This window comes from Rhinopithecus bieti, unplaced genomic scaffold (genome assembly GCF_001698545.2).
Source record: "Rhinopithecus bieti isolate Rb0 unplaced genomic scaffold, ASM169854v2 scaffold_30846, whole genome shotgun sequence".
NCBI classification, from domain to species: domain Eukaryota; kingdom Metazoa; phylum Chordata; class Mammalia; order Primates; family Cercopithecidae; genus Rhinopithecus; species Rhinopithecus bieti.
The window spans coordinates 522,913-537,282 of NW_016814438.1; the positions used below are offsets into that span (position 1 = coordinate 522,913).

The 14,370-nt window shown below is 35.5% G+C and overlaps 1 protein-coding gene across 6 annotated transcripts in view; it reads right to left on the reverse strand.

Annotated features, from left to right (window-relative positions):
* Window positions 1–14,370, reverse strand: part of DLG2 (discs large MAGUK scaffold protein 2) — a 2,095,027-nt gene that overhangs the window by 441,984 nt on the left and 1,638,673 nt on the right. For all 6 annotated transcript variants that reach the window (XM_017850883.1, XM_017850879.1, XM_017850882.1 and 3 more), the window contains one exon: window positions 8,200–8,369. In XM_017850883.1, the coding sequence (XP_017706372.1) occupies window positions 8,200–8,369 (170 nt within the window). The remainder of the gene's footprint in view (window positions 1–8,199; window positions 8,370–14,370) is intronic.

Here is a 14,370-nt window from a genome sequence, read left to right on the forward strand (position 1 = left end):
TTTTTACCAGGGGAGAATCAAGAACCGTTCTGAATTTTTGGAAGATTGGTATAGAAGATATGTGTTGGTATGGAAGGGAGGGACCAGCAATGAAGCCTATTATAGTAGACCAGATAAGATATCAAGACTATAGGAACATCATAATAATGGCAGTATAGATTTTAAAGAGAGGATTAATTATGTTGTAAGTGGCTTCCAAAAGGTATGATGCCTGATTTAACAAAGCAGCAAAGAAGACAGAACCAAAAGGAAAAAAAGGACATCCAAGGCCTTTTACTGTGGGTGACTAAGACAAGCACTTGTATAAATGGAGATGTAAAAAGCAGGAGTAAGTCACATGGGTGAGGGACGAGTGATGGAAACTGGTGCTAAGGAGACATCATAAGGCTAGGTTTTAATATACTTGGAGCTATTTCTGCACATGGCATATACTGACACAGATGCCCAAACTAGGAAAACCAAAGAAAAAAACCTAAACATATATGTGCATTTTCATAAAGCATAGAGTTATATGACACATCATAACTCAAACCTGTTAGAAACAAATTTATATAGAGCTAAAGAAAAAATACAGCTGCACATAACATATATGTGCATATACACATAGCAGCAATACATTTACATATATATACATACATGCATGCATAAGCCAAATACATATTGGTTCTACCTGGAATTGCTAAAATATTAAAAACTTTTAATAAATAGTCAATTCATTAATTCAACAAATATTCTAGTGCTTTTAAAGGACCTCCCCCCAATTTTTTCAATGTATCCATCTGACAAAGGTCTAATATCCAGAATCTACAAAGAAATTAAACAAATTTACAAGAAAAAAACAACCACATTAAAAAGTGGGCAAAGAACACGAAAAGACCCTTCTCAAAAGACATATATGCAGCCAACAAACATACGAAAAAAAACTCAACATCACTGATCATCAGAGAAATGCAAATTAAAACCACAATGAGATACCATCTCACACCAGCCAGAATGGCTATTAAAACAAAGTAAAACAAAACAAAACAAAACAAAACAACAAACAACAAAAAACAACAGATGCTGGCAAGGTTGTGGAGAAAATGTAATGCTTTTACACTGTTGGTGGGAGTGTAAATTAGGTTAAACATTGTGGAAGACAGTGTGGAAATGGAATGCTTTTACATTGTTGGTGAGAACATAAATCAGTTTTGCCATTGTGGAAGACAGTCCTCAAAGACCTAAAGGCGGAAGTACCATTTGACTCAGCAAAGCCACTACTGGGTATATACCCAAAGAAATATAAATCATTCTATTATAAAGATACATGCAGGTGTCTGTTCATTGCAGCACTATTCACAATAGCAAAGACATGGAATGAACCTAAACGCCCATCAATGATAGACCGGATAAAGAAATGTGGTACATATACACCATGGAATACTACACAGCCATAAAAAAGGAATGAGATCATGTCCTTTGCAGGGACATGGATGGAATTGGAAGCCATTATCATCAGCAAACTAATGCAGGAACAGAAAACCAAACACAGCACGTTCCCACTTATACGTGGGAGCTGAGCAATAAGAATACACGGACACGTGGAAGGAAACAACACACACTGGGGCCAGCAACACACACTGGAGGGAGAGCAGGAGGAAGGGAGAGCATCAGGTATTAGGAAGAATAGCTATTGGATGCTGGGCTTAATACCTAGGTGATGGGATGACCTGTGTAGCCAACCACCATGGCACACGTTTACCTATGTAACAAACTTGCACATCTTGCACATGTACTTCTGAATTTAAATTAAAAGTTGAAGGAAAAAAAAGAACCTCTCATAGTATTTTATATTAAATATTATATTAAATACAATCTAATCCTTTAGTCCCTTGTATTAATGAGTTCTTTGCTGCTTTTCTTTATTTCCCTTTCTGCCAATTATGATAAGAGTAAAAATATTATAAGTGTTTATTAAGAATTTACAGTTCTTATCCTGAAAATAACTCTGTGAATTACATATTTAGAGTATAACCATTTTGCAGGTGAGGAAAGTGAGTCATAAAGTGGTTCATATATTTGTTCTAGGCTCACGGCTGCTTGAAGATATCCAGGAACTTCTTCATTACACATATGTCTTCTTTAATAATTGAATTATGAACATTATAAATGTTCATTGGTATAGTGACGTCTACAGTTTGTGCATTTCATAGTTACCATTTTTCCTGCATAAAACATAAACTTACAATCTTTACTACATTCTCATTTTACACTGATACAGGGCTCTGTAATGGCAAAAAGTATATATCTATAGAGAAATCAAAACAGAGTTTAAAAACATTTTAAAAAATAATGGAGGAGAATTGCTAAAATTCGTCACTACCTAGACTTAATCACTCTTTCAGTTTTTATTAATGAGTAAGGTGGCTAAAATAAAGTCACAAGAAAGACTACCTTTGTATATCAATTAATAAAACTGTGGCTTTCACATTTTTGGTTTTAGAACTTAGCCTTAAGTCACCTATATGATTCCTATGCAACAAGAGCATCTTAAAAGAAGTCATCTAATTTCTCCTATAGCTTCAGGCTTCTTTGACCCAGGCCATAGAAACAAACAGTTTTGTACTTCTATAATTATATATTAATAGCTCCTTGGAAGTTATGATTTAATGTGTTCTTGGGAAAGTCACTAGGAAGACTTCTATAGTAAATCTATTTCCTGGAAACCCACATACACACTTTAGATTTTCCTTCTTTGCTTGAGTTTTGGTTGCTTGGCAAGCCTAAATGGCTTTGCCTAGTAATTTCTTCCTACATATAATTACCTATTTTTTTCTCAATTGATTGCCCACATGCAGACACCCCAGGTGCTTGCAATGACCAAATCTATAACTGTGATGTTAGCAAAGTTTTTACCTATTTTGAGAAAAGACATTCTAAGTCAGAATGAGTATTACTCAAATATCCATTACTGAAATATATGGCTATAAATCACCAATCAGATGATTGATTCCATCTGAGTGTTGGGAAGATTAGCTCTGCTATAAAGACAAAGTCACATACATCAAAGGTTATCTCAAATTAGTAATTTTTGCAGTAGATGGAATCAATACAGAGTATGAAATTGAAAAACTGTAAATTTAATTTGCTACAAATCACTGTTTCACAGAATCTCTTAATGTTTTACCTATAGCATAGAAAGGAATAAATCTGTTTATCCTCTGTTCTGTGCAAAACAAACACAATCCCCAAACTAAAACATTCTGGGTATTAATAATCTATAAAATCTATAAAATAGATTTATTAAATGCATTAACTCTTTAAAATAGCTGAAGTAGCCATATTCATAATTTTTTATATTAAAGATTAATAAAAAGTAAAAAAGTCAATTTAAAATATTTTCCCAAACCCAGATATTTCACAAAATACAGTGAAAATCAGTATTATATTAATTTGGCAGGGTTTTTAGAAATATCTTCTCCAGGTCTGCTTCCTTGAGATTTCCTTTTCAGATGCATCAGAGGTTCCCTCTCTCCACAGAGATTCCTTCATAATCTTCCCCACCTCACAAATGGCACCCCACCTAAAAAAATGAACCTCATCCTTGAAACACCACCATCTATTTTACCAATAAATGGCATCAAGATAGTTCAAATCCATTCACCTTTTTCTCTTTCCTCCAAGGAACCCCTAACTGATCTCTGCTCTCACTTGTGCCCTCTTCAATTCATTTGCTTCATAGCAGTCAGAATCACCTTTTAAAAATTACATATTTTATCATGTGTCAATCATGCTTAAAATATCACAGTAATTTCCCATTGCATTTCAATATAAACACAAATCTTCAAATATGGCCAACAAAGCTAAGTATGATCTGGCCCTTGCTCATCTTGGCTGTATCATTTCATGTAATTAATGTTCATATTATTAGACTCCTAGAAGTTATCAAGATCTTTTTCTACACTATAGCCATCATACTCACATGCCTCTACTTCCATCTGGGATGCTCTCTCCCACTCTTTACCTGGCTAAATGTCTATTTTATTTTATATTTCAAGGCTTAGCTTAAGTGGCACTTGCTGATAGAAGTCTCCTTTGACCCACTGTTTAATTGGTACCCCCTTAAAAATCTTTTAAATTTATTCCTAGTACTTTTCCCAATTTATATTATAGGTGTTTTCCCCACCAGGCTATAATCTCCTTGAGAGCAAGAACTATCTGAATTTTCTTTGTGAATCTCTATTGTCTGGATCTGTGCCAGGTGCACAGTAAACAATACGTATTTGTTGAATCATTGAAGGACTACATTAATGTATATCTAGATAACTCTGTATTATATATACATAATTCAATCCAGTTAGCTCAGTTGGCTAGATTTTTGATGCTTACTATATTGTACCCATGTGTTCAAGAAAGGGCAGATAAACTGTGCACATGTCAAGTTTTTTTTTTTTCTTTTACTTTAAGTTCTGGGATACATGTACAGAATGTGCAAGTTTGTTACATAGGTATACATGTACCATGGTGGTTCGCTGCACCTATCAACCCGTCATCTAGGTTTTAAGCCCCAAATGCATTAAGTATTTGTCCTAATGCTCTCCCTCCCCTTCCCCCCAGCCCCCCAACAGGCCCTGGTGTGTGATGTTCCCTCCCTGTGTCCATGTGTTCTCATTGTTCAGCTTCCACGACTGAGACCATGTGGTGTTTGGTTTTCTGTTCCTGTGTTAGTTTGCTGAAAATTTTAGATTTTCTGGACCATTTTGTCTCTCCTAGTTATAATGAATCATATCTTCCACTTTGTTCCAATGAAATCATGGCTGAGGCTCCATCATAGAACTGAGTTCATTTTGTCTTGCATTAAAGGTAGTTGACTTCACATGCATCTCTCCCATTTAAACTTTCTGAGGACAGAGACTACATCTCATTTATCTTCACTCCAGGGTGCATAAGAGTTTCCATTGTATGAGTTAAACATTGGTAGGTATTCCCTTTACACATATTGTAATTCAAAAATGAAGAATTTTAAGGTGCCAAGTGAAGTTAAGACCATGAGGTATCATCAGAGTTACTGTAAAAGCCAATTTAAGTGTTCAACTTACTCTGATTCAGCACTTTCTGTGTTTATGGTACTGGGAGACGGATGAGGAATTTAAACAAGACTAAAATGTTTTTCTGTAAATCAATAAGCTTTATATAGAGAAACAAATCCCCATCCGTGACCTCTGGACAGCGACAGTAGAAAGAAGCATGGCTGACTCAGCATAACCCCAACAGGCCCAACTGACCTTTCACAAGAACCTGGTTTTAGGGATGTTGTAAAGTTATTTCTTTCTTTTTTTTTTTTTTTAAACAAAAATTCACATTTATTTAGATTGAAATAAAACCTATACAAATTGAATTTTCCTTCACCCAAAAAATAACAGCCAATATTTTTCCAATATTTTTCTAGATAAACCACAACCACTTAATTTTGTAGTTTTCCCAGGTTTTTGCTTTAATAAATCCAAGATGAGGCAGTTAGATAAGAAGTCCATGGGAAAAAGAACAGAAAAAACAGACCCAATCAGTTGTCAGTATCCATGGCTCTGATTCTGTCTCAATCATGAACAGAAGTGTTCAACATATACCTGCTAAAAACTTAGGAAGGAAGATGTGGCTCCAGAAAGGAATGTAAACAGCAACAATGAGAAATGTGGAACAACAGCAGGCCTTCTCCATTCAAAACTTTGGGTCCATTTGTTCCTTTAAGTTCAAACACAAAATCTACACTGAAATCCTTGTTTGGCGAGCTCGTAAGCTTTTCTCCAGTAATTTCTTGTAACTGTCCAGTATAGATTCTTAGCACACTTAAAACTCCTATTAGTCAAAGATCAATTGAAGTTATTTCTAACAGTTATCTGAATCTCCTCATCTCAATAGACCAAGTTCACTTGTAACCCCATCTCCCATACACTGTATACTTTAACTGGGTTATTGCCTAGGTATACCCAGTTGATTGATGCTCACTTCTCCCCATTTCCCCACTCCAGGTCCCACAGCAATTACTGCCCCACTCCAGGCTTAAGGAAGAAAGCAGTTCAGACTGAAGTAAACCAGCTGGAGCCCTAGTGTCAAAAATAAAAATCCAAAATATGTGTTCTTGATAAAATTAAGTTTTAGTCATCTATAGCCTTTAAGTGCTCTGCTGAGCAGCTGGAGGTCAAACAGTTGCTCAGCTAGCAGAAGATCTATAAATGTGTGATGTTACTTTGCTGAGTGGTTAAAATTAGTATTTGTCTTAGGGCTATGCTGAATAATTATAGTTAATTGAATTATAGAAATAGCTACATATAATATATATTTTTAATAGAAATAATGTGTATGACCATTTTGTTTGGCTTTAAAGCTCCTTGCAATATGCTTTTAGTAAATGTGAGGGTTGAAATTCTTTCATACCACTAGAGACTGTGGTATGAAAATGCTTCACTTTTTTTCTTTGTTCCCAGATTTAGTTCTATGATTTTAACGCATTTGAATTTAACCCATGAGGAATCTCTGAATATTTTCATCACATTACCAAACAATTGTTACAAAGTTTAAAACCATACGTAGTAAATAATAGTACAGATAACATGCATATACTGCTAATGTTTGTTGGTCAGTTTGTGCCAGGTCTTATTCTAAATACTTTTTGTGAATCAACTAATCTAATCCTCACAACATCTCTAGGAGCAAGTACTATTCTTATTTGCACTTTGTAGATGAGAAAATAGGACCCAGAGAGGTTAAGCAATTTGCTCAAGGCCAAACAGCTAGTGAGCTGCAGAGTCAAGGTACTAATCTAGACACTTTGGGCTGTAAAGTCTGCATCTTAACCACCAGGCTCTATTGCTTACCATGTGCCAGCTATTGGTTAAATGCTTAATCCTCATAAACCCTATGGATTGATGCTACCATTGTGATCCTCATTTAATAAGGAGGGAGTTGGCCCAACTAAGATGACTCTGCTAGCAAGTAGTTGAACCAGGCTTTTAAACTCAGTCCTGAGATCTTAAATACCACCCACTACTGCCTCCTAGCAGAGGTGGTAGGCTTATTTCTTCAATGTCAGATAGCATTAGAGATTAAATAGATTTTAAAGAAATGAGAAATGATTTACTCAAAGAGCACAGTGATTATTTGGTCATAATCATTTAAAATATTTAAATAATGTTAAGCTAATTATTATATTTTTTCCAAAATATTAAATACTATTAAGTTACTACTTAATGTCATCATTCTGAAGAACAGAGCTCAAAGGATTATTCTTAAAAATTAGTATGGGCCAGGTACAGTGGCTCCCACCTGTAATCCCAGCACTTTGGGAGGCCAAAGCAGGATTACTTATGGCCAGGAGTTTAAGAGCAGCCCGGGCAACAAAGCAAGGCTCTGTCTCTACCAGTAATAATAATAATAACAATAATAATAATAATAATAATAACCACATGCACTAGTGCGTGCCTGTAGTCCCAGCTATTTGGGAGGCTGAGATGGGAGGATCACTTGAGCCCAGGAACTTGAGGCTTCAGTGAGTCATGATCCTGCCACTGCACTCTAGCCTGGGCAACAGAGTGAGACCCTACCTCAAAACAAAACAAAACAAAAAACAAACAAACAAAAATTAGTGTGGCAATTCATCTGTTTATGCAACTCCACAGAGTAACTATAATAATCTCAAGAGATACATGTACATTTCAAAAAAAAAAATACATTTTAACTTATTTTGGCTATTGCAAGCATAAAATGTCATGTAACATTGGGTACAACACACAAGAATATAATCAAACTTTAAACATATCACAACAATATTATTAAAATATTGTTATATTAGTATAGATTATTTTAATTATTTTTATTACTATTTTGCTAAATGATTTACCATTTGTATCTGAAAATTAGTATTAATATGCTAGCCAAGTTATCATCATCCAGTAAGATTCAGCATTTATAGAAAATATAGATGACTGTTATTATTTTGTTTATAAGGACGTTTCTACATAAATCTATCCTTTCCTTTTTATCTGAGTTCATACTTAGAGTACTGGTTTCCTTTACCCTTTGTAACCACTATTACAGCATTTTAAATCTCTTGGTAAGCACTGAATGTCAGAGGTTAAAGAGTTCACCATACGAGTATTGTGGCATAAACTTTAGCCCGATGGTTTGCCACTAGTATCTGTGAGTCATTTATATTTGTATTACCTTTAGGGCCTTTGAACAGTTTGATTTCCACAACAGTCTCCAAAATAGGTCGTCTTCTACGCACATACAGCCGAACGATAGACCCCGCTTCCTTGAGGGCTTCCACCGCTTTACTGTGGGAAACCTCTGACACATCAACCTCATTCACCCGCAAGATACAATCATTGACCCTGCAAAGAAGGAAAAGAGTCAAGATTCAGAAGTGGCCAGCAGGATTTCTTTTCTTTTCTTTTTTTTTTTTTGAGACGGAGTCTCACTCTGTCGCCGGGGCTGGAGTGCAGTGGCCGGATCTCAGCTCACTGCAAGCTCCGCCTCCCGGGTTCCCGCCATTCTCCTGCCTCAGCCTCCCGAGTAGCTGGGACTACAGGCGCCCGCCACCTCGCCTGGCTAGTTTTTTGTATTTTTTAGTAGAGACGGGGTTTCACCGTGTTAGCCAGGATGGTCTCGATCTCCTGACCTCGTGATCCGCCCGTCTCGGCCTCCCAAAGTGCTGGGATTACAGGCTTGAGCCACCGCGCCCGGCCCAGGATTTCTTAAAGAATATTATTATGTTGATCTGACCTTAAGAAGTGGGAAGATAAAGAATCTAATAAATTTTAAAATATTTACATTTGGAAAGATGTTTCAAATGAAGGAAATCTAGAAAATGTTAAACTCCTCAAGTCTCTTAGCCTTCTTCCCAGCCACTTTTGACTATACTACTGGTCAGGTCCCATCCTAAACTCCAGTCCACTTTGACTGGGACTGCTTCACATATGGCATAGTTAGAAGGGCAAGTATTTTAAGACCTCTGTAAGTTATCATTATTTTAATTGGTTTGACTGAAAGTCACAATTTGAGTGGTTCTCAGAACTTATTACTATGATCTATATAGATATAACAAATATAACTATATAGACATAACAAATATAACTACAGACTAATTTTCTCAAATTTTTAATTTACTAGTTATAAAAGTAATAAGTAACCATTTTCAAACACCTGAAAAATATAAAAATGTAGAGAGAAGAAAAAATATACTTGACTCAATCATCTAAAATAAACCTATTAGGTCGGGTGCGGTGGTTCACACCTGTAATCCCAGCACTTTGGGAGGCCAAGGTGGCTGGATCACCTGAGGTCAGGGGTTCAAGACCAGCCCAGTCTGACCAATATGGTGAAACCCCATCTCTACTAAAAATACAAAAATTAGCTGGACATGGTGGCGTGTGCCTGTAGTTCCAGCTACTTGGGAGGCTGAGAAAGGAGAATTGCTTGAATCCCCAGGGTGCAGCTTGCAGTGAGCCAAGATCATGCCATTATACTCCAGCCTGGGAGACAAAGCGAGACTCCATCTCAAGAAAAGAAAATAATAATAATAATAAATTAAATTAAATTAAATTAACCTGTTAGGTTTCTGGCAAATTATCTTCCAGTGTTTCTTCACCCTCCTCTCCACATCAATTCATCTTATAACATTATAAATACTGAAGTTCAGATTTACAAAGTTCAAGGAGAACCTCAGACAATCCTGTTCCTAGGTGCTTACTTTGAAAACTAAGAACCGCAACAAATTCTACATCAAACTTCCCTCTTTTTTTTTTTCATTTTCACATGGAAAGGAATAATTTGACATTTCCATAAACCATTCCAGGTAATTTAAAGTTATGTGGCCATCGACTCCAGATATATTTTATTTTCATGATAATAATTAGTGATAACATTAATAACAGTTAAGAGCACAGGGCTTGAGACTACAAAAATTTCTTTCCCTCACTCTGCATATCCTTTCCAGTGTCCCCAATCTCAGATCACCACATTGCTCAGAGTCAAAAATGAGAGGCCTCCCTTGCTTGATGCTTCTTTTCCCCTACCACCACTAAGTCAATTCTACCTGCAAGTATAGCCTCAATCCATCTAGTTTCTTCATCTTCATTGCTACCACCCTGGTTGAAGTCAACGTCATCTCTCACATGAATCACCTCCACAAACGCCTGTCTAGCCTTCTTGGATTCTCTCTTGTTACCTTTCAATCCATTCACTACACAGTGGCCAGAGTACAGTGAACATGGCTGGTTTGCTTACTCAACTGCCATTCCCCGATTCCTTCTTCCAAGCCGTGTCCAGTTTTGTTAAGGGGATCTTTCCTTAGCAAATTATTTGTTTTATGAGTTAAAGAATAAGACTAAGTTCAATGATTGGGTCCTCCATTTTCTAAGTTTGTAACCATAGTTGATTTCCTTAGCCTCTCTAAGCCTGATCATATTCTCATCTGTAAATTGGATATAATAGTAATATCTATCAGGAAGGCTTTTGGGGAAGATTAAGTGAGATAAAGCACATGTAAGCACTTAGGACATATCCCGTTATGTAATGAACACCTAATAAATGTTTGTTATTGATAGCAGTGCAATATTTGTTGATTTATAATATTCTCAACCATTGGATCCTTCCTATAAATTTGTGGAATAAAACTTATTATCTACATTATAGAAATGAGAAGACTTCCAAGTGATTAAGTCCTCTGTTTAAAGCTGTCAGCAATTTGAGCAGAGACTGGATTTGATTTCAGGTCTTCCTATTTCAAAATTTGAGTTTTTTCCTCTTTGGACCATACACATCTAATGTGATGAATAGTTTCATGTATGTCTTGTGTATCAATGCAAAATGATGACTACCATGGTAATATTAGATGAAAAATGTGGGAAGAATTTTGTATCTGTTTTTGTTCATAACTTTTTTATACCTGTTTAGTTATGGGAACCCTTGCCTCAGTAAGAACACAGAGCAGTCTCAAAATCTTGAGATGGAATACTTCACTTCCTAAGATTCGGCAATGTCATTTCATCATAATAGATGCTATGGCTTTAATAGATTTACACATACATTTCCTCTCTGATTGACAAAAAAGAAAAAAAAAGAAAGAAAAAAAAAGGGAAACTACCAATTAAAATAGTTTTGAGAATGTAGGCATCCTGGGTGCCAGCTGCCCTGCAGCAGCTGGTCCTTTGAGAGTGGGTAATTTTGCCATCTCATGATAATGCAAAACATAATGTTTACCATCACCCTATGCTCAGAATACTAATTATATCTTAAAACACTGCTTTTCATAGAAGGGAGTGGCTGACATTAAAAAAAAAATCTGGAGTCTATATCTATTCAAGCTCTATTTTTTTTTCCTTTTATATACAGTGGGATCCTTAATTGTCAATTACTGGTGTGAGAAAATCATAGCCTAAATCAGATGTTCATTCCTGAATGTGTGGATCAAGTAGGCAGCTTTAGGACTAGCAGTCAGGTGGCCTGGATTTGAGTCCCAGTTCTTTATCATCTGTGGGACCATAGTGAGGCCACTTTATCTTTCTGGACTTCAGCATCCCATAAAAAGAGAGAGAGCATGTCCAGAGTCAGTGAGAGCAGTAACTGTACTGTATAGTACTATGCAGGAGAGTACCCATAGCTGATGTGTGGAGAAGTGTACATTGTAACATATCAAGTTCTTGCTATTGAGTGGATCAAAGATGTGCTCAAGTATTTGTTTAAATGTGAACAGAATAGAAATTTAAATTTTTAAAGGAAATACTATGTGCAACATCAACCAGTCATTTCACTTATTTGTTCTTACTTAAACACTTTATAAAGTATGGATCCCCATTTTATAGACAGTGGAATTTTACTGACAAGGTCAAAGTGTTGGTGAAAACAGGGACATAATTTCAACCTGTTTTTACTTTTTCTAGAGCTTCTACTGATACAAAGATACTCAGATACTCAGAGTTGATTGTTTATTTTTTTTTTAATGGTGGTGTTTGTAGGGGAGGTGGAGTAGTTTACATTCAAATTCTCAAAATAGAGAAGAAAGTATGTCAGACCAAACTAGGGCACACAACTTCCCTTCCTCCCAGAAACTTGAAATAGATTTTGGCTAGAGGGTCATAGCTATTTAAAATTAATTTGCTCTCTTTATCAGTAAATAAACTTTGTGAGTAAAGCCTCCACCTGTATTCATTTTGAAGCACATAAGTACATAGTTAGCTTCAAAGTCAAGGAATACTTTGTCACAGTAACAAATGCAGGCTTTATCATACTTCTGAGGGACATTGGTTTATGAAGCCATGAGTTCAAGACCAGCCTGGGCAACAAAAGCGATACCCCATCTCTAAAAATCAAAATGTTGTTTACATATACAGACTTACTCCCCAATCTCACTCTACCAATCTAATTAAGTTGACAGTTTCACTCTTAGTACTTGATGTTACACACATAAGTCTACAGTATTCATCTGTAGCAATTTCACCTTGTAAACCAGAATTGTCTGCAATATCAACAGATTAATTTTAATATTCTTTCTAGAATTTCCTTTAGAAATTTTGGTGCATTCCTTGCCAAAAATATTTTAGAAACAAAAAGGATAGTCTATCATTAGCCCGTATTCACAGAGTCACATCTACATTTTCACCAAATCAAGTATTTTGTAACATGGTATAGCATCACTGAAAAGTAAAATAATACTTACTGAATTATTTGTTCCACTTTGACAATATAATTTAAAGTAACAAGTAATATCTACTCTGTCAAAGTACTTAAATATTTTCTGCCATTGAAATAAGATTTGTGATTTTACACATTTTTAAGTATGTTAACTCATTTAAAATGATCACCAAGTCACAGTAAGTGTTAAAAATTTAAAAAATTTCCATATATTATGCATAAAACACACTGGAAGGAAAGATAGAGAAGTTTTAATTTGAGTCCTTTGTGGGTATGGAGATTATGAGTGCTTTAAAAAGCACATTTCTACTTTTATGTTTTTTTTTTCAGTTGGACATATATCACAGCAGAGAACCTAACAACATGGGCTTGGGAGGCTTGGTCACAGCCAGATAGATTTGGGATTTCTCCACAGCTCTGAAACTTGGGAGCTCTGTGACTACAGACAAGTCACTTGATATCTCAAAGCCTCAGTTTCTTCATCTGAAAATAGGGATAATGAGATTGTTATTGATTGATTGTTATTGTTATTGAGAGAATGCATGTGAAATACATAGCGTAGTGCCTGAAAAACAGTAAACATAAAAAATGTTAGCTATCATTATGAAAAAGAGACAAGAAACAATTGCATAAGAGAATAAATAAAGGGACTACAGTGAAGAAAAAATACTAAAGGGGGAGAAAGAAAGAGCTATGGTCAAGATGCTGAAAGTGTTTTTAAAATTTTGTATAAGAAAGGGAGGAAGAGAAGAGATGAATGGGATTTTCAGGAAGAAAAATATAAAAATAGAGCTTTTACAGCAAGGTACCGGTACAAAAACAGACACATAGACCACTGGAACAGAATAGGGAGCCTAGAAACAATGCTGCACATCTACAGCCATCTGATTTTCAACAACATTGACAAGAACAAGCAATGGGCAAAGGACTCTTTATTCAATAAATGGTGCTGAAATAACTAGTCATATGCAGAAGATTGCAATTGGATCCCTTCCTTAAACCATCTATAAAAATAATCTCAAGATGGATTAAAGACTTAAATGTAAAACCTAAAAATAAACAAGCCCTGGAAGATAACCTAGGAAATATTATTTTGGACAGAGGACCTGGCAAAGATTTCATGATGAAGATGCCAAAAGCAATTACAACAAAACCAAAAATTGACTAATGGGACCTAATTAAAGTAAAGAGTTTCTGCACAGCAAAAGAAACTACCAACAGAGTAAACAGACTACCTACTGAATGGGAGAAAATATTTGCAAGCTATTCATTCAACAAAGTTCTCATATCCAGAATCTATAAGGAACTTAAATTTACAAGCAAAAAACAAACAACACCATTAAAAAGCGCATAAAGAACATGAACAGACACTTTTCAAAAGAAGACTCAGACATGGCCAGCAAGCATAAGAAAAAATGCTCAACATTACTAATCATTAGAGAAATGCAAATCAAAACCACAATGGGGTAACATCTCACACCAACTTGAATGACTATTATTAAAAAGGCAAAAAAAAAAAAAAAAAAAAAAAAAAAAAAAAAAAAAAAAAAACCCAAAAAACAGATGCTGGCAATGTTGTGAAGAAAAGGGAATGCTTATACAGTCTTGGTGGGAATGTAAATTAGTTCAGTCATTGTGGAAAGGAGTTTGAGGATTTCTCAAGAACTTAAAACAAAATTACCATTCAACCTAGCAATCCCA